Source organism: Ischnura elegans, chromosome 2 (genome assembly GCF_921293095.1).
Source record: "Ischnura elegans chromosome 2, ioIscEleg1.1, whole genome shotgun sequence".
In the NCBI taxonomy this organism is placed as follows: Eukaryota; Metazoa; Arthropoda; class Insecta; order Odonata; family Coenagrionidae; genus Ischnura; species Ischnura elegans.
Genome location: NC_060247.1, coordinates 23,692,934 through 23,714,466, shown reverse-complemented (window position 1 = coordinate 23,714,466; position 21,533 = coordinate 23,692,934). Strand labels below are relative to the sequence as shown.

Sequence of the window (21,533 nt, the reverse complement as noted above, 5' to 3'; positions counted from 1 at the left end):
TTCGTTTTAAAGAAATATGACGAATGTACCTTCCAATCGCCTCATTCAGTTTGAAATTTTTGAAAGTACGCCATACTATCACAGATTCAGAAAGGTGTGATTGAAATTGCTGGCATTTTTTGTTTCCGATCAGTGGCACATTGCAGACTGTATCCTCGGGGGGTGGGGGGGAGGGAGGGGGAGGAGAGCGGCAAGGTCAATGTAAGGGTAAGGTAAATTGTTTTAAATAAGGACACCCCATGATAAATTATATTTCAAATGAGTTTGAAGTTGAAAAAATAAGGAAGTATGTAGCATAGAACCATGTTGGTACAATATAGGAATAAGAAAAGTGCTACGACAGCTCTTAGCAGCAGGCGGTCGACTGCTCAATAGCTGGGAATTGCCTTAATTTCGGGGGGCCTCATCCCCCCTTATCCCAGCTACCGATTGTATCAGGATAGGTTTTTACGCTGATTTTGGTATGTATAAAATTTTCTGATTTCCTCGGATTGGCTATAACGTTTTGTATTGTTTTAAACCAACTAGGAAATATATGTGAATTTTATTCCGATGTGATGCAGCTGATTTTAGGCATTCGCTTATCCCGTACCTCGACCCATCTTTCTTCAGTGCCCCACCTCCCTCCCCCTAACCTCATAAGATTCTCGCCCGTCCTTTCGTCCTTCGTTGTTCCCATCTTTGTCGTCCCACGGCGTAAATCACTGCCCCTCACTCAACTGTCCTTATCTTCGTTAGCTCGCTGTCGTGCATATCCTCTCCCCAACGATACACACACATTCAATTGTATTTCCATTGCTTGGTTATCTCATGTTCGTTTTACACCCGCGCCTTTTTTCTCGAGTGGAAATCCGTGGGTGAAAGGTCTGGCTGTGTTCGAGCTTCAGCGTCGGCAGTACAAACATCAGAAATGATTTTTGTTTAATGGTAACGAGTTAAAGTGTATATTATTGGGATCTAACGGATTTATCTTATTAATTTTCTTTACATGAATTGCGGTTGTTATCGTAGTTTGGTGAAGGATTAAATCTTTGCCATGGCTTAATTTTCTGACGTGAATCATCGAATGCGATTCTGACAACAATTAAGGAAAGGGACGCAGATGCTGAAGTACTGAAAAGCGCCTTTCTATTCCTCCTTTGGATACATCGAGGGAGATAGCGGGCATGAGGGATAGCGTAAGGAAACATTTTTAGAATAAATTTTGTTTATTTACGTTTTTAATGTATTTTACACGTACTGGCTGAAACAATCGGATGAAAAAAGCTATCCGAAAATTTGAATGTAACTACTGTGTTATCATGCTCATCACTTTTGTTAATCATTTCGTTGGTTGTAAATTTTTTGTAATTGGAGCATGAAAAGTATGAAAAAATAAAAATTCGGTGATTTATTTTCCTTTATAATTTAGGAAATGTTTTAATGTATACAATACTCTATTAATTTTATTTTACTAGAGATAAAAAGCATTAAACTTAAAAATCAAATTCGTGTCTTGTTGGCATATCCTGTGATATAGATTTCCGACGAATCACGTCCTGAGTTCTCATTGGTTCTCAGTTTACTCTTGCTTCGCCGGCGTCCCGGCGTGGTTGATTTTGGGATGGAGGCCAGTTGTGTGTATAAATCTCTCAAACTATTCTTAGTCAATGGTCTCCAGTCGTTGCTGAGGTCTTATGTCATCACATGCTATTGAATGCAGCAACCTTTCCCTGTCAATGTGCCTTGGAGTCACAGCTGTGATGACTTTTTCTTTCGTTTAATGTGAAAATGATTCGCCGTGATTGTTTGATTCCGAATTCTTATTGAATTCTGTTATTGACAGGAAGAAAATTTACTCCAGTGTAGACCTATGTTCCTCACAATTTTTGCGGTGAACCATGGGTGAAGTACGGCCGGCAATGCTAGGAGGTGAAGCTGTAAATTGCCATGCGATATCAACTTTCATTTCGGACCTTGAGCGGGAGGATTTGAATGGAAAGCTATCATTAATGTCGAAGGTAATAGCATTTCTTGTTGTCTTATCTTACTCACTGTTTTCTTAATTACTGCTAATCTAATTAAGTAGAAAATGTTAGTTTTAAACCTTGTTGGGAATACCGAAGAAAAATATTAATTATTGGTGGTTTCTTTTCTGTGAAAAAGTTGATTAAGTTGTTCTTACAATACACATTTCAATTACCAATTATCAGAGGTCTACCTTGATGTGTAGCAATATCTGAAAACGAAACATCTTTTTATAATTCACGCAAAATCTGTCGTAGCAAGAAATGTTTTTTTTTACTTTATTTGTGAAAGCGCTTTTTTGAGTCAATTAAAACCTATTGTTGATAGGGGTAATAATAATACTATGTATATTTTACATTCGATATTTTCTTTCCTCGCCTAAGACTTAGATCAACAGATGTCAATATGACGGTTAGCCATGCATGTTAAATCACTAATCCTAGTATGTGATGCAAAGCAGGCCGTTATTTGTGGCTGTGTCAATTCGAGAAAAGAAATTTGTCAGAATTCAATTTCCCTTATAATTTTGATGAATTGCTAGTTTTGGTGTCATTGGATTTCTATGTACAGGTGTGAACTTCTTCTTGAGTTCATGGAGAATATTTTGCATTTACGTTAACCCTATACCCCATTTCTTGGTTTTAAGCAAGTATTTGGATGTGCTAAAAATATATTTTTAAGGCAATTCCTAAAAATTTCATATTCTGGGGTGTAACATCAAGGGATAATTTACCATTCAAGGTAGTAATTTGCCATTACCTTTCAAGGAGTATATGATTTAAACTAAAATGACAATTTTATTATTTTTGTATCTGCATGCCTCTGGTTTCTTCATCAATTTCCTTCATCAACTTGCCATGAGTCGGTTTCCTGTCATCCATTCTCCTCTCCTATCATTCTCTCTATTTACCTTACATTCATTTCCTCTGTTACTCTCTTTCAGCATGCCCTTGCCCATCAGTTCATGGCTCATCCTTACCATCTTCCTCCTAGTTTATCTCATCTAACAACATTCTTTCTGCCTGCTCCATGCCAAGTATGCTTCATTCCATTTGCTCTGTCCATCTTGCTTTCTCTGTATTCCTCCATACCATGTTTCCAGAATTTTCGGCTGGAGTGCCTCCAGACCTGCGTCCAGTAGTTATTTCTTGTCCTCAAGGACATTTGGTTGTATTAAGGGATCTCAGAATAGCATTTCTATTAATGTCTCCATGTCGGACTTGGTCATTGTCCTAAGGGCAATAACTCGTAGACTTGAGGATGATAGCTGAGTCAGACATCTCAACGTCGGCAGGAATGTGGTTCCTGGCACAACGGGAATTTCGAAAACTCCTCACTCAGCCTATTCTCAAGGAAAGCATTGAATCTTTCTTGGAATTTGGTTAGTATCCCTCTCAAGTAACCAATTCTACCTTCAAAAATTTCATCAATCTTTTTGAGGAGAACTCTTACAAAAGTCGGTCTAATCCGTAGTGCCCATAGTGGTCTAATAGTAGTGCCCATAAAATTTGTTGCATGATGAGAATAAAATTTATTTTTTGTGATATCATGGAAGCTTCTTGCTTAATGAATTTGAATTTGGTAATCATTAGCACTTATGCATAATTATAGTGTTGTGGTCTTGTCTTTGGTGATTTCAGCTATCGTCAAGAATTGAGGAGGCATGTTCTAAAAAGGATACTGAAGCTATTGAGCTCTGTTATCAGATAAATTGTCATGTGTTTTTATCTGCTGAGCCGAAGAATCCTCTGAAGCAGTATTCATCTCGGTAAGGGAAAGAATTTGTTGTTAGTCACAAACCATTGACACATCATTCAATGCCAATTTTCCACTAATGTGCTATTTGTTGGGCACAAACTTGCTCTTTGCTTTAAAGCAATTTAACCCTTTAGTACTAGCCAGTGGATTTAATGGCCTAAGGGGTATGAAGATGAATGCTACATACTGATACATCAGCCAAGTGTTTATTTATTTTCAATTTTAATATCTTAGGTTGAAAACTATTTTCTAATTTCAGGTCCCTGATGAAGTTCCCTCCAGAATATAGATCTGAAATCATAAAATACTTAAGTGTTAAACTAATTGAAGTGATGAAAAACAATAGTTTATTCAGAGAAAGACATAGTTTAAATAAAATATGTGATTTCTTTGATAACTTCCCAATTGGAGTTGATGCAATATCATTGTGCCTTAAAGAAGTGTTGCAACATATATGTCAATGCCTGAGATACACCTTGGAAAACTTGAGGTAAGTATTAGTATTTACGGTGGTAATGATGTAGACGGCTTCTTGGTTGCTGATTTTTGTGGCTGAGTCTAAATTATGAAATGGTTACTATGTTAATAGAGATCTAGTGACTGGGGATAGCAGTTCCTTTCTGTGTGATTTTTTACAAAGTCCTGAAAGTAGATTTCATGAGTAACTTGAACTATGAGGGCTTATTGATATCTAGCGCAACAGTTCAATGAAGCTGTTAGGAAATGAAATCAAATTAGTAGTTTGTTAGGTTGGCTTTATGGTAGGTAGGTATTTGGAGAAGGTGACCGACAGCTGAGGTCATTTGCACCATAGGGAAGGGTATGGAATGAAGGGTGGAGAGAAACCCGGCGTCGGCATTAGCCTGCTCTTGACAAAGGTGCCAGTTCACTGCTTAACGTCCCATCTGACGAACGGAGTGTTGCACCTGAAATGTCCTCCACACAACATTCAAGCAGGGGTTGGACAGTCTCTTAAAATTCTTTGCCAATGGTGGCATTTGAACCTGAGCCCACGGTGTGAGAAGCCAACACCATACCTACCCGATCGCCAGTTGACTTTATTTTCAATGTGGTATTACATTTTTCTTGGATCGCACTTGTGTTTTTAAATAGTCTTTGTTAGTGACCAGTGCTTCCTCTTGCTAGCTGAGATTGATTTAGTTATGGTGTGAAATAGCTCACTTTGTAGTGTTCACAAAACTTTTTTAAACCCGACCCTGGGTTTCAATTACTAGATATGTAGTCATTGACAAGGCCTGAACACTTAATATATATGACTTATTATTACTGACCTTCCTTCTAATTTGAGAGTAATATGTAATGAAACATCTTACCACTATGCCGTGGAAGTGAAATTTTGCATCCTGAAAAGTCATTTTAAAATGCGTTTATTGTGAGGGGGCAATCAAGAATTTTTTAACGTACTTATCTTTCGTTTGAAACATGGAAGGATGGCTATGCTGCCATAAATGTCGACAACAAACTGAAGATTTTCTTGAATATATTCAAAATTCTCTTTAATCATGCCTTTCCATTCAAGAGAGCTGCATGAAATTCAACCAACAAAAAAATCAGATTTCCTTAAGGCTTAATTGAAATGGGTAAATATGTGTGCCAGCTGCATTACGAGAGCAAATTTGTTGATCTCTCCATCTGTGGTGCTTACCTTGCTACTCCATCAAACTATAAACAGCACATATGGGACTTCATTCAAGCTGAAAATGACAGTTACTATCTTTTACTAATAATCCCGTGCAATCAGCATAAGATGTTATCAAACAACGTTCAAATAGTAATTGGGAAAGGTTAAGCCCTTCTATATTTAGTTTCAATGACTTGCCCATCTCTGCCTTTGTGGCAATTGCCAACTGCTTTCATGAAAAATTTAGTTGTCTTGATATCTGTTAACAAAGCCCTTCCTAACCCAAACCAAAATATCCTGAACATTTATTTGTTCTTCACCCTACCTGACCCACCCACTCCAGCTGAAATTCTTAAAGCGATCAACTTCTTCGCTAAAAAAAGGTCTGTGGGATATGATGTTAGGTATTCTTATGCTCATAGTAAAACAGGAAGCAAAAGTGGATTTCTGAACAATTATCTACCAAATATCATGCATACATGACTCGCCGAAGAAATAATATTCATGTTGTTGGGCAAAATATGGAATATTTAAAGTGAGGTCCTGTTCATCAAGCCTAAAAAATATGTACTAAGCTCCCAAGTTTCCAGAAATCAATTTCTTCCCTGGCCATTAAAAAAACTAGATTATTTAAAATAGTTCATATAATTGCATAATGGCATACATGAGTATGAGGATGATGATCCTGGAGTGTTTATTTTAGTGTTGATTCTATATTATTCATGTCAAGTCGAATGTATATCTAACGTTTATCTGTTTTTATAACATTACTGTACATCATTTGAGTTTACTTGCACTACTAATGTTTGTTGTTTATGTAAATAATGAGTCCATTGTCACATGGCAAGAAGAACAATAAATATTATTATTTAATGTGATAATGTTGTGGTATTTTGCCGTGCATTTATTTTGCAGACAATTGAGTTAAACCATGTATTTATGATATTTAAATAACTTTAACCTTATCTTAGAGTATATCGATGGCTAAGTTCTACCAACAGTATCTCAAAAATAGCAACTTTTCAGGAGAGCAAAAAAACTGCTAATTTTTTTTACTTTTACACTGGAATTAAAAACCAAAAGTTCATAAAATTGAAAAAGAAGCATTGCAAACGAAGAGTTGTTTTTTGCTTGTATTTTATTTTTTAAATGTTATTACACTTTGTTTAAGATACTTGTCTCAAACCGGCCGAATTTAAGATATGTGTTGTTAGAACTTAGCCATCGAAATATTGAATAGGGTCATAGAGTTATTCAGTAAGTATTTAGTTTAGTTGATTTTTTGTAAATTTTCATGGTCATTTCACTCAGAGTCAAATTTAAGGAATCTATATGTATTAATATTCTTTTATCTTTTAAACTCATCTTTAGTGGTAATCTTTCACCAATGGAGCAAAATGAATTGATAATGACTACTCATTCTGCGCTACGAGGAGCTGTAACTGTTCTCCAAAAGTTTGGATCAAGAATTAAATTATTAGTTGAAAATAATGGTGGGGATGAGAAAAAATGTGTGGATGATATTTTGTACTCCTGCTCAGAGTTTTTAAACCATGAACTCATTCCCATGGATTCTAAGTTGAATTGTGGACTGATAGTTGTGATACTGTTTTCGGTCATGTATGATAAAGGATATGATTTGGTAAGTCATACAATATTTAAATAAATTTGATTTTTTAGGTTTCCCTATGTTTTCTCTAGTTGAAAATTCATCATAATCCAAATCTGGATTGATACTCTCTTCACTAATACTTTATGAGTAAGTTTTTTCATGAAGCGAACAGAAATATTTATGTGCTTGAAAAAAAGAGGAAAGAAGCATCATTTTTTTAAGTTACGTAATTCAAATTGACTAATTATTGCTTTTATTCCATCATGAAATTTATATGATATGGAACAGTTTTTACTCCTCAGATGATTTATTTGTGTTGCACTTATGTTATTCACATGAATTAACTATTGTTTTGTATAGAAATTTTGCTGGATATTCAATTTTATGACACCAAAACGATAACAAAACTGACATTTTTGCCCTTAGGTTATGAGCAAGTTAATGGGTAGTTACTCATCCACAAAGGGCATGATACTAATTGATAATATTAATTTCAAATCAAAGCTAGCTCAGATGAGTGCATGCTATGGCCTTCTTAATATCATGCCTCTTGAGGATTTATGCAAATGTGATATATCGGGAAAGAAGTATTTTGTGGATGCTGTAATCAAAAAACTCTTGGCTCTCAGTGAAAGGTATGCTTGCTATCCCATATCCTTTTATTATTTATTACCTCTAGTTGTTTAATAAGATGATGAGTGTTCTATTTCACAGTCCATTTAATTGATTTGGCATATTAGAATTTTTGCTGTTCACATAATCCTCTTTTTTGTATGTGAGAGGAGAAATTTATTTTAAGGTTAGGGTATTGGTGAATCAGAATTCCAGATTAGCATCCCTAATGAATATTTAGCACTCCCTGACAATATTTGGGACAATACGGATAATTTTTTTAAACCTTCTCATACATATTCAGTTTGGTGTTTACATCAAGGACTGACAGGCTCCTCTGCCTCAATCTGCCTCACCTTCCCTCTGATCTTCCATTATCATCCAGTGTTATCAGTGTTAAGCTTTTCCTTGTCCATTTAAACATTACCATCTTACCACTGCCCATATTTTTTCACCTCCGCACACATACTGGCCTTGAAGATACTGTACCAAACAAAACCCAGGTCATAGTACTGCTAATTCAGGGTTGGTTGTTCCCGTGACCAAAATGAGACTATACATTATGTCATTGGAATACAATTTGTACTAAAGTTGAACTAAAGTGTAAATAAATAAAGATCTGTGGGCGACTGGAGCATTTGCAATGAAGGTGTGGATAAGAAATAAAGTGAAATGAAAGTATTCAGCATTAAATCATTTAAAAAAATGCAGTTGATAGTCTTTCTATAGGTACACATACATACATGTACTCGTGCAAATGCTATTTTTAGTGTCAGTTGCCTATTGCTGGCATTCCCACTTGTATGTATGATTACAATTTTATTGCCGGGTAAAAAGATTTTTAAATATTTTCTTGGGTGTTTGAAGATGGTTACAAGGCAAGCAGATATTAGATCTGCTCGCCATATAAGCCATAGCGAGGCAGCTTCGGGGCTAAGGAATTACTTCACCTGCCCTGTTCTGTGTTTCTCATAGCCTTATGAACAGTTTTAATCTTTTTATTCTAGTTTCCCTTTTCTTTTCTCGTATCAAATTATTTCATGTTGTCTGCATTTGGCTTTTATGATTTTGTAATTATGAAATGCAAACTTTTCCTCAACTGCTTTAATTATACAACTTCATCAAATTATCCTTGACTTATGATAAACTCTATTTTTATATTGGGGGATTTTCATTGTCAGTCAACATTAATATTTAAAACTATATCTCTCTGAACAGTACCGATAACAACCTATGCTTGGGCTGCAGCAGAGCACTTCAGCAAGCTGTTCAAATTTTACACACGGGTGCAATCAAGAGCTGTTCCCCAGATTGTTTGAAAGTGCTGGAAAATACAGATATTTTGATGTTATGCTTGGACTTTGTGTGGGTGTCTCTGGACCATTATGTGGACTGTGTAAGGCATGCTGCGAAGACAATATTGCATTATTTGCTTCAAATAGCAGATTTCATGCACAACAAAGGTTAGTGACATAGGGCAATTTAGTCCGGTTAAATAGTATATTTTTGATCCCAATCCCTTAATTCTCTTATGTTATTGAAAAGTATGGAGGTATGGTGGCCTAGTAAGTTGATCTCTTGGTTACTGATCTCAGGATCCTGCATTTGAATTGTGGTTGAAAACTCTGAATGCCTCAAAAATGAAGTCAATGTAAGGTGGTCCGGAGAAAGAAACTGATCCCTTACCCTGAATGTGTGAGGTTCACTAGCCTTTGAATTTGTCTTGGGTGAGCTCTACTGTCACCCACCCTAAATATCCTTGAAGTGATGAACCGAGTGAATGAAAAGTGTAGTGCCATTTCAATTGACTAGTGGAGAAAGGATTGTTTCAAATCGTGAAAATTTTTAAGCCAACTAATTGTTAGGGTATCTCCCAGCAGCCAGCTATTTTGCATTTTCCTTTAATAAAAATGTTATCTATAATGTTTTTTCTAATGTTTGTACTGAGGTTGACAGTTGTTATCACCTGACAATTGGCTGCTTTCACAACTCTACACCACCTTTCTCTACTCTCGAGCTGTATCACCCTGGCTTTTCATATTCATTGTCCTCTCTCCTGCCGGCGCGAGGCCTTTCACTGCTTTTCACCTCTTACCCTTTCCCTTCCATTGCATCCCTATAATCTTATGCAATTGTGTCATTGAAGCTCATGTTGAATTAAAGTTGTTTTTTAATTGGTGTAATTTAATTGGTAATAAATTTAGTATTTTGCTTTCAGTAAGGTGCAGAGGAGAATCTTGCAAATTTATGCTTGCATTTGAAGTCAATCTTACGTTCTTAGCTCTATCATTTCCTCTGACAAAATTTAGTCTTCAATTGAATAAAAGCTATCAAAGTTTGGCCACATAGAAACAATTGCATAGTTAGGTAGAGGTTATGGCTAATTCTAGCGTAAAGAATAAGGCATTGCCATTGCAGCATTATTTACTTAAATTAAAGGTCAATACCAAATGATAACATATTTGGCTATCTCATCATGCATTTTATGGTATTTTAACTATCAGCATTACAATATTTCATTTTAATCGTCATAATCCTGTGTTTCAGATAAAAGTGGTGTCCATTTGGGAGATGTTATCATCAATATGGTTGGAAAATTACCTTCTTACAAGAAATCTAAGTACATAGCCTTGGCTGTACTGGCTAATGAGTTTGGATTTCAGAAATTAAGGGTTGTCTTCCCAGATGTGGTGTCTACCTTACTTGAGGTTTTAGAAGACCCTTCCATGTCATCACATGTAAGGAAAAAGCTTCATTTTACTGTATACACTATTTTAATTTGATGTAACAATGTAGATGAAAGTATGTATTTATTGATACTTTATAATATGTAGTAGCAAAAATTGGGCATATAATCTCAGGACTAAGTAGCTGGCTACTTTACCATTGGTATTGATGACTGAAGTTGACTTGGTTAGCTTTTAATATTCAAGCTAAGGAATGAGAAATCATTTTGAACATTTTTGAGTAAATTAAGTAGGAGGATTGTCATATGATAAATGTAAGGCCTATGAGTAATGATAAATGGACCTATAATATTTTTAAAACTTTTCTTGTCAAAATTTCTTTAGCCTAAGTCACATTCTTGATTTGCTTAGAATCACATGACTCTTCAAACAATAATATGAACATGGTCAGCACTTCTTTTCCTAAGTAATCCTAAGCACTGAGCATCAATAGTGAAGTGTGACTTTCCTTTTAGTGAAGGATTAAGCCTCCCTTGAAATGTTAATTTTGTTGGTAGGTACACATTGCAAAGGAGGTGTCTATCAGTATGAGAATTATGTGTTTATGCTAGAGATGCGCGAATAGTATCCGCGAATATGTATTCGAATACTAGGAAGTATTCGATATTCGAGATCTCGACTAATTATGGTAAAAGTATGACCTCGGATACTTTGAATTTCGCACCATACACTGTCGCAATCACGTCGTTTGTAGTTGACTCAGAGAAACATAGAGGACTATAGTCGTTTAGTGCATGCAGCGCCGTTTTGGGCAAGTTGATGAACTACATCAAATTGGCAGATGAGAGTGGTGAAAAGATATTGTTCGATGTGGGGAAGCGGCAAGTTGATGAACTACATCAAATTCGCAGATGAGAGTGGTGAAAAGATATTGTTCGATGTGGGGAAGCGGCAAGTTGATGAACTACATCAAATTCGCAGATGAGAGTGGTGAAAAGATATTGTTCGATGTGGGGAAGCGGCAAGTTGATGAACTACATCAAATTCGCAGATGAGAGTGGTGAAAAGATATTGTTCGATGTGGGGAAGCGGCAAGTTGATGAACTACATCAAATTCGCAGATGAGAGTGGTGAAAAGATATTGTTCGATGTGGGGAAGCGGCAAGTTGATGAACTACATCAAATTCGCAGATGAGAGTGGTGAAAAGATATTGTTCGATGTGGGGAAGCGGCAAGTTGATGAACTACATCAAATTGGCAGATGAGAGTGGTGAAAAGATATTGTTCGATGTGGGGAAGCGGCAAGTTGATGAACTACATCAAATTCGCAGATGAGAGTGGTGAAAAGATATTGTTCGATGTGGGGAAGCGGCAAGTTGATGAACTACATCAAATTGGCAGATGAGAGTGGTGAAAAGATATTGTTCGATGTGGGGAAGCGGCAAGTTGATGAACTACATCAAATTGGCAGATGAGAGTGGTGAAAAGATATTGTTCGATGTGGGGAAGCGGCAAGTTGATGAACTACATCAAATTGGCAGATGAGAGTGGTGAAAAGATATTGTTCGATGTGGGGAAGCGGCAAGTTGATGAACTACATCAAATTGGCAGATGAGAGTGGTGAAAAGATATTGTTCGATGTGGGGAAGCGGCAAGTTGATGAACTACATCAAATTGGCAGATGAGAGTGGTGAAAAGATATTGTTCGATGTGGGGAAGCGGCAAGTTGATGAACTACATCAAATTGGCAGATGAGAGTGGTGAAAAGATATTGTTCGATGTGGGGAAGCGATAATGACTGGGGAAAAAATCCGAAAATCCCTGGTGTCCCCCACGAAACCCTTCAAAAAATTAAAAATGGTGGAAAATCGGCTTTTGGGGTACCTTCCGTTACGCATTGAGCTACTGCTCCTGAATTGTTCCACTCATCGGGAAGGTCATCACGAATTCGAAGGATGCAGGCTTGCCCTGACATCAGTTTTGATTCTTTATGCCGAACGGCGGCTCCACATTGACGTGTAAAATTTGAAAAAGGATCGAAAATTTCATCGATGTAATAGTAAAAAACGGCATGTGCACGGGCCTCTGGCTGAATGCATCAATACACTAGCATTCAAAAAATTATTTTCACCTCTTCTCATTCTAAGCTCATCCAGGATGAACCCACAAGATGGATCTTCCTTTTTTAAATGATGAGGCGTCTTCTGGAACAGGCAATAACATTAGCTGCTGCTAACCTGAGTTTTAATGTAGACATAACTCCAACACAGTGCAATGCAATCAAGCCATATTGATTGACGATCTGGATGTTTTTGAAGCAGCTACATTTCTTGCTAGTGGAAGTGCAGTCACAGTTTCTTAAGATATCTCCCTTGTCAATAGCATTATTAATTTCCTAGATACTAAGAAATTTTTGCTTAGTCATACAAGGTTACGCCAATGATTTGCTATTTTCCATTAAAAGTTGGTATGAATTTCTGGAAAAAGAACAGTTATTCACTTTTGCCACAATTCTTGATGCACGATTCAAAATCAGTGATTTCCAAGATTCAAATAAAGTTGAGATAATAAAAAATAAATTGGCTTTGGAGATGACAAGTCTCTCTAAACAAAGTCACCCAACAAAAACAGATACAGTGGAAGCCCCTTATAACGAGTACGGGATATAGCGACAAGCTCGAATTAGCGACAGCTACCCAAGGAACCATTTTAAACCCTATAATTTAAATGTAAAATAAATTCGTATTAGCGATAATGGCTCGATTCCTCTCTTGCGCCATTCGTAATTACGACAGGTTGACTTTTTGACCACGTGCCTCATCTCTGGAATTCAATGCTTTTAAAACGGCATTTTTTCCGCCAACGTCGACGTCTACATGTTCCGTATTCTCCTATTCTTCTTTCCTTAATAAATTTCTCGAGTACACATTTCATTGCTCTTTTGTCATCTCCCTCCCGCGCCTCCGCAGTGAGGTTAAAAATTATTCCGCCCGTCTGCTGGCACCATGGCTGGTAAACGCAAGTCCTTGGATTTAAAAACCAAAATGAGAATTATTGCAGATCGTGAAAGTGGAGAGTGTTCAAAGAGTGAAATAGCGAGGCGATTTGGAATTAATACATCGACATTGTTCACTATTTTAATGAAAAAAGAACAAATTCGTTCGAGAGTGCTTAAAGAAGGGCGTCCAAGCACTCAAAAACACCTGCGGCCCGGAGAGCATCCGCAGCTAGAAACTGCTCTTTTCACGTGGTTTTGCCAGCAAAGAGCCGCAGGGATTCCTATCACCGGCCCAATGATGAAGGCTAAAGCTGAGTATTTGTGTGAGAGGCTTGGTGAAGACAATTTTAAGTGCTCGGATGGATGGTTTGCACGATTTAAAAATAGGAAGGGGATATCCCTTCACAAACTATCCGGTGAATCATCAAGTGTTGACGTTAATGCTGTGGAAGGCTGGGCTCCGGTCCTTAGAGACCATTTGGACAATTACAGCCCCTGCGATATTTACAACGCGGATGAGACGGGCATATATTTTAACCTTCTCCCGTACAAAACTCTCGCCACTCGAACGGACCCCTGCAAAGGAGGGAAGAAAAGTAAAGACCGCGTAACTGTTCTTTTATGCGCCAATATGGATGGTTCAGATAAGTTAAAACCATTCGTGGTGGGGAAATCCGCCCATCCCCGATGTTTTAAGGGAGTTAATACTCTCCCTTGCACTTACGAAGCAAATTAAAATGTTTGGATGACGGCTGCTATCTTCACGCAGTGGTTACGAGCGTTTGATGCCAGGATTGGTGGAAGGAATAAAAAAGTAATATTATTCATTGACAATTGCCCAGCCCACCCACCAATAGAACTAAGAAACGTTAAAATTGTGTTATTGCCGCCTAACACTACGAGCGTTCTTCAGTTCCAGTCAGCATTCCTATCAAAAAGTGTGCGCTACTGCCGCTAGAGGTCTCTACGTCCGCTGATATTGCGTCTGATTGCGTGAATTTCTACGAAACATAAATATTGCTAACAGACAGACAAAGAGTGGACTTCATTTATAATTTGTCCTTCTATTTATTTGAAACAGTTTTTCACCCTTTCCACCGAAGATAATTGATATGACTAATATGCTTTTAGATGCCGTATTGCTGTTCGGTTTCATGATTCCGATAGCATTTGAGTCGGCTGTTTTGAAACACGATAGTAAACCATTCATACAGGCAGACTTGAAGCATAAGAAGATTACTTCCACCTTCATTCCGCCGTTAACCTGAAAAAGATAGAATTGCAATGCTCATGTGGAACCCTAAAATTTTATCACGCTCCTTTCGTCACCCAATTGCAGCAGCCACCCATCATTTTCATTACTACTCGGAAAGATAGAAGGTATGAATTTTTGAACAGATTCCGAAGTTTTAGCATTTAATAGTCTGATGCACCGCCATAACTGGTAGTTATGTCATGTATATTTGGAGCATCCAAGTAATAAGGATAATAACAGCTCATAATGCACAGTTCAGTAACGAGTGAGTCTGAAGCTGGCACTTTTAAAATCGACTTCTTAATGCCTCGGCATATAGCATCCTGCATAATTACATATGATTTGATCATAGATTGCAAGTGAATATGATCATTAGTGAATTAAATGTTCAAAATAATGATTTAAAACGGCTATCATGCTGCAATTTTCGCCTCTCGGCAGAAACAGCTGTGGTGACGCCTGATGAGTGATTTTTTTGTGACGATGTAATTGCATTCGGTAACAACGACAACTCACTATAGCGACAGATTTCTCTGTTCCCAACAGCTGTCGTTATAAGGGGCTTCCACTGTACCATAGGAAAAGTGCAACCAAAAATAGGTGATGTAATTCAACAGCAATCAATGTGGGGAATTTATTCAAAATAAAAAAGTAGATTTTTAAAATGTATTTGATGTATACTTTTTTTATTTGCACATTCATCAAGTGAAATGGAAGAATAACGTTTAATACTCTTCGTACAACTGTAGCATTCCAGGTATTCGAAATTCAAGATATTCAAATATTCGAGCTATGATTTAATATTCGAATTCGATAATCAAGTTTGAGAAATCTGCTATTCGACCCATCTGTAGTTTATGCTAATCCACTGTCTAAATTATGAGACTCTAAGTTGTACATGCATCCATTCACTTCTATTGAACCAAGATTTCTATTTTTTTTGGATCTTTGGTTGAATTTGGTAATGTACTGGAAAATTTGAATTTTCATGTGTTCCTGAAAATGTATATAAAGTCAAGCAATAGGGTGGTTTCCTATTATTTTTTTATTGCCTTAATCGAAAGATTATTACTCCTGGAGTATGTATTTCATTCTTTTAGATTTTTAAATGACGATATCTATTTTTTGCGATTAAATGAAAAGTGAAAATTTTCAAGCGCGCGATAACGCTACGGGTAATTATGAATGCTGCAAAACTCCCGTGTGACGTCGTTCTGGCTCCCGCTGCCGCAAGTGAGGTAACCTTGGCACGAGGCTCTGAGCGCTGATTCGACGCAGGATGCTAGCAGGTAGCAGAGTACCATGCTTGCTGGTAGCGCTTGGCTTAAAAAAGGATTATTAATACCTTATCAAACGAGGAAAACTTTCCGACCTTAGCCAGTTTTAATAGATGATTATTAAGACATGTTTCCATGAGCTCTGTGCCTCATGCATGCATTGGTAACCTCAGATGATGTAAAACTCCTATCTACTCGTATGGAAACTAGGTCCATGTGACGTCACGTGGAGTGGCATCGCATGGGCGCCAATCTGGCCTTTTTCAAATGAGGATAAAATTGACTGTTGCCATTCGTCTAAACTGGTATTTCTAAAACCAAATAATTTGTATATTATGAATACACTAATGGTGGGTAACGAATCACAATCAATGCCTTTCGTTTTCTTTGATGAAGGAAACTACCCTATTGAGTTACTTGTAAATTTATGGGTTATGTTTCTAGGAAATATCACACAACAGACACGGCTGCTTGAAACAGTTGACTAATGAAATGCGCTACCACAAAATATATATTGAATAGTGCCCACTGCTCACTGAGAGTGTTCTAAATACTTAATTTTACTTACAAAAGTTGATAAAAAAGTGTCCATTCTCAATGTTTGAAAGTGAGAATTATATTAAATTTAAGAGTATGAAAATTTAGAACTACCTTTACTAATTTGTTTAAGGTTCATTCTTTTTAATTGCCATGGAATAAATAGTCTTAATATATTTTTCAAATTATATTTTAGGCATCAAATGCATATGAGATGCTGATGGTGAAGAACTTCAAAGAGGAAAATGAAGCCAAATGGGTGCTTACTTGGATTTTTCCTCTATTTGATACTTATCACAAATCAAATGTTGGTTATATTGTAGAAAGTATTATTGCCAAAGCAATGGCAGTATGCCCAGCATTATTGGACCATATCTTATCTACTTTAGATGATGGTACTGTTGAAAATTCTAAATTGAAAGTTGTGATGGTTTGCTTAAAAATTGGCGCCAGACAAGGGCTATTGGAGAAGATGTGTTCACAAAGAAATGATCCCAGTATGTGGAAAGGAATTATCAAGTATGAAACTTTGATGCTGGCATTGGTGAGCTGTGATAATGAAGTAAGTTTATTATTTTTTTTGGGGTGCATGTTTTTGTTCTCCATGTATCAAATAAGTGTGTGAATAATCAAAAGAAACTTCTTATGTGGCACTGATTTGTGAATGAAAAACTTTGCTGTTTCTACAATTTGGAACTTAAATTTCCTGACTAGTTTCGATACACTGTATCATATTCATAGGACTAGCAGTACAAGTAGCGTCGTTGTGGGTTATATACCAAAGAGGGGAAGAGTGGAAGGGGTGGGGAGGGGAAAGGGGTGGAGTAGAGGAGATGTCTGTAGAGTGCTACATTGTTGCGCTTCGCGTAATATGGAAAGCCCTAGGAAGGGGGGGGGGAGAGGAAAGGAAGCGTACTTAGGGAAGGCGGCGTGGGTTAGTGTCATGGGGATTTTTCAGGTGCAAAATTGGGATGTCCAGGAGGGGGGAGTGGAATGGGAAAAGGTGGTCATTAGTGATGGGCTCTTTCTTCTTGACTATTCTTAAAATTTCCAGTTGCTCCCTGATGTCCATTTTTGACCCTTTCTTCACACGGTGCAGCAACTCCAGGGTGAAATCCACCTGATGTCCTTCTTCAAGGAGGTGGGAGGCAAACTGGGACATCCCCGTTTTCTTGATGTAGTCTCGTCTGTGTTCTAATGGCTAGGTTCCTCCCCGTTCTACCCCTTTCCCCTCCCCACTCCCTCCACTCTTCCCCTCTTTGGTATATAACCCACAACGACGATACTTGTACTGCTAGTCCTATGAATATGATACAGTGTATCAAAACTAGTCAGGAAAATAAAGTTCCAAATTGTAGAAACAGCAAAGTTTTTCATTCACAAATCAGTAAGATGGATTCCTACAACATGAAGGCCTCTACTATTCAGTGCATTCTTATGTGGTAGATTGAAAAAACAATATTTCGAAATTTATTCACCCAATATTAAAAAATTTATTTTTAATTTTCAACAAACCTTCTACTTATAGTATTTATCAGTGAGTTAATAGTCTGATTTAGGTTGAATACTGTCGGATCCGGATTTAACGTCTTCGCATTTAACGTTTTCCCACATTTGGCATTTATATTTTGGGGCTCCGATTCATTGCCTATGAGGACAATGTAAAAATTATCTGCATGTAATGTTTCCGCATTTTGTGTTTTTCCGCATTTATGGTCATAAAAAGTTTTCCCGAACAAGATTTTTTTGCCGGATTTAATGTTTTTTCATGACGGTTCATGCAAATGATTATCCAAATCTTCGAATTTCTGCTCATCAACTAGAAGAGTCTCATGAAAGTTTACCAAGAGTCGATAGAATATACCGGGGAACGCTTCTTCAACTGCTTTCTTCCGCGAAATGCAGCGCTGAGACCTTCAACTCGCAAGCTGGGTGATTTGTCTTCTCGTAATGTTTCGCTCCCATTCTGATCCACACACCAGACACTTTTTGTATCAGATCCGATCTAATGGAGCTAAGTCATCCCTTAATAGCCTGTAACTACCTTATTCTTCACTTCTTGGACTTGACTTCGATGTTATGTGATGACTGATGACGTGAGTTATTCTCCGTGGGCTGCTACAATGACGGTTTTCTCGTAATGTTTTTCACTTGATGGCTTATGCCCAATTCAACTCTACTCTCTACGGACAGTCCATTGTTAGCCCAATATTTTTCCATTACAACAACATTATTTTACATCGTAATTTAGATATCCAGGAGCCCATTTACCAACATGCGGCTGGTTGATATCGCTGTCGATTCAAAGATATTTATCTGGTGCTATTTTATGTCAAAAGAGAATGACAAATGGAGTTTTGACGAACTATCACGGTCCATGTCTCTAAATAAATTGCTCATGCTGGAAAAAAATCACTGCTAAATAATCACGGTAAAATAGCTGAGCGCGGAAAAATACGAAAATCCAGTAGGAATCCCTTTGTGGTTGCCTTCGACATCATAACTCTGACGAAATTACCAAACTCCAGAGGCAATGACAGTTTTTCAGATGAAATCCAGTTCTGTTGAAGATTTTACCTTTTCACTTGACAGACTTTAGCTAATTGTTATCCAAGTTCCAACCAAATTCTATTAAAAGCTGCTGAGAAATAAAGTGAGTCGGAGTCAAGGTGATCAGCGTAAGTAACTTCTCCCGGCTCCATTCGACCTGCATGAGGCCACGGATATATGACAACGAATCTGGTGTTATCATCGAGTTGAATCACCATTGACTTGTATGCATACTAGAAATAAGATTCTCCTTTTCTGGATGACCTCGAAATCCAAAATGTGCACACAGGAGGCTTTTTAAAGGCTCATAAATCCCTTGTTTCGCCGAGGCAACAGAACACGTTAAGTTGGAAAAATTCCAGAAAACCTCCCTTTTACTAGATATTTGGTAGTTTAGAATTCGGGATTAGCGATCTTCTGCTGTCCCTTTATTTCACCCATCTTTATTGATGCAATGATGATTTTTTGAGTGCTCTCTGACACCTTTTCTTGTTATATTAGAAATGCTGTAGTCACCTACATGTCACTTTTACAGAAAAAATTTTAAAATTTCATCAAGACCACTGAAATTTGCATAAAAATGGAATCACTAATGTCCATAATAATATTCCATGTGGGAATGCTTTTAAGTTGATGTATATTATAATTTTCTTAAAATATTTCATTAAAACAATTGTCATCCTCTCATTACTTATTTTTACTACCGAATTTTTTTAGCTGATTCCTGAAAAGTATTATCCAACCTTCATTGGGCAGAGAACATTTAATCAATGAATTTTTTGCTGCATGCAGCACCTTTTTGTTACTTAAAATAATATTTTTTATTCATAAAAAGCCATTCCAATCATTACAAACCCTAAAACCGGAAAAAAATGGCAGGTCCTCATTTAGTGTTTTTCTGCATTTAGTGTCTTAAATTTTGTCCCCCCTTAAAAACGTTAAATCAGGATTCTACTGTATTTATTTTACTAGAAGAAACTATGTGAAGTACTTCATGATCCTATAATTTTTCTGATTTTTAGCCTCGGTTTTCTTATATTATTATACATTACTCTGTAGTTTGATGGCATTGAATGCATGATATTCTGAAAATTTGCATGCTATTTTTACAATGTACCATTAAATTCCATTATAGCAAACCTCCATGTAGCAAAATTTTTAGAATACATTGAAACCTTGATTTATTGTTTTTAAAGATAGACAAAAAACGATGAATGCAGGAATGTTGACTTGGTTGCCAATGTAGCAGGAAATGCAGGGTTTTGGCGAGTAATGGTGATATTCTTTAAGGGATTCATGCAAAATTTAGCTGTTTACAGGAATATTTGAAATTGATGGAAACACTTAAGCATTTAATTCATTTGACTAATATCTCTTTTCATGTATCCTATGGAACGGAAAAATATAGTTAGTAATGAACACGCATGTCCCATTTGTACCTACTCCTTACCTTCCGAAGAGAGGACCTAATCCACAAGTCTCCCGACGCACTCGTGAGAACTTGGCTGTGTATATAAGCCATCAAAAATGCCTCTGTTTCTTGTGAAAAAAGGATAACTATTTTCAAAAGACTATGACCCAAGGACAATATCACCGACTCCTTCAGGGCTTGGAGGCAGCGGGCGTATTGTTTGCAAAGGAAGTGCGAGGCCATCAAACCCCAACACCTTCCAAATTCTATCCAGCAAGGGGAATTTCCTCTTCCATTAAGGATTGCATGGCTACAAAGTGTACACCGTTTAACAAAAACATTGAAATAATATGTTTAATAATATCTAAAATAGAACAGAAATGCAGTCACTACTTTATGACCTAGTTTCTTAATGTTATTTAGCACATTGGGAAAGTAAATCACTCGGTGAGAGTGTAGCTAGGGAAAAAATTCAGCCAAACATTTTACAGAATATTCAATCTGAATTTACTTATGTTACAAAACAAGTATGTATAATAGATATTTTCAATACTTTTATTACATAATTTACAACGTCATGACTTAGAAATTCAATTACAATAATAATTTACTATATGAATATATCAAATCATTAACTACATGAAATTGAAATATGAAATCATATACAATATGTGTCAACAGTGGATTCTTAATTATTTTCCATGTATTAAATAATTTAAATGTTTACAATGTTACGATGGCAGTGGAGAGGGATCTTGGAAGCAAGGATCCAAGCTGAGGCCATGGCCTTCAGGACAATTGGAGCAGAAGGTGGTGACAAGGGTCTTATCTCCAATCTTTGAACAATGTCTGCGTTGTTTTTGGACCTGCTCTTATTCCTCTTTTCAAAATTTTTCAGGATTGATAATAAGGAAGGAGCCCGTGAAAGAGGCTAATTTCTTCTTGTTTGGCCTTTGGCAAAGGTGTCTTTTAAATACAACCTGAATGAGTTCAAGCTCAGTTTTTGTGTGCCAGGCTTCTGATCCTGGACATTGGAATTAAAAAGCATTAGGATATTAACTACATGAATCCCTAACCTCCTGAACTGATTATCCATTTGTTTTGAGATCACAGGGAGAGTATACCATGGTTGGTACGGTCAATGCCCCCATCAATCTATTACATGACGAGATAGATTTCCAGCCATC

The 21,533-nt window shown here is 37.0% G+C and overlaps 1 protein-coding gene across 5 annotated transcripts in view; it reads left to right on the top strand.

Moving 5' to 3' along the window:
* LOC124153475 (thyroid adenoma-associated protein homolog) overlaps window positions 1-21,533 on the top strand; it is a 55,914-nt gene that overhangs the window by 1,590 nt on the left and 32,791 nt on the right. The window contains exons 1-10 of one of the 5 annotated variants that reach the window (XM_046526659.1): window positions 712-864; window positions 1,012-1,178; window positions 1,826-2,000; window positions 3,648-3,775; window positions 4,025-4,255; window positions 6,779-7,049; window positions 7,446-7,654; window positions 8,850-9,094; window positions 10,179-10,369; window positions 16,582-16,947. In XM_046526659.1, the coding sequence (XP_046382615.1) occupies window positions 1,881-2,000; window positions 3,648-3,775; window positions 4,025-4,255; window positions 6,779-7,049; window positions 7,446-7,654; window positions 8,850-9,094; window positions 10,179-10,369; window positions 16,582-16,947 (1,761 nt within the window). In that variant the 5' untranslated portion in view covers window positions 712-864; window positions 1,012-1,178; window positions 1,826-1,880. Of the gene's footprint in view, window positions 1-711; window positions 928-1,011; window positions 1,179-1,625; window positions 1,740-1,825; window positions 2,001-3,647; window positions 3,776-4,024; window positions 4,256-6,778; window positions 7,050-7,445; window positions 7,655-8,849; window positions 9,095-10,178; window positions 10,370-16,581; window positions 16,948-21,533 lie in introns of those variants that run through there. The other 4 variants (XM_046526658.1, XM_046526656.1, XM_046526657.1 and 1 more) reach the window with 4 other exon arrangements.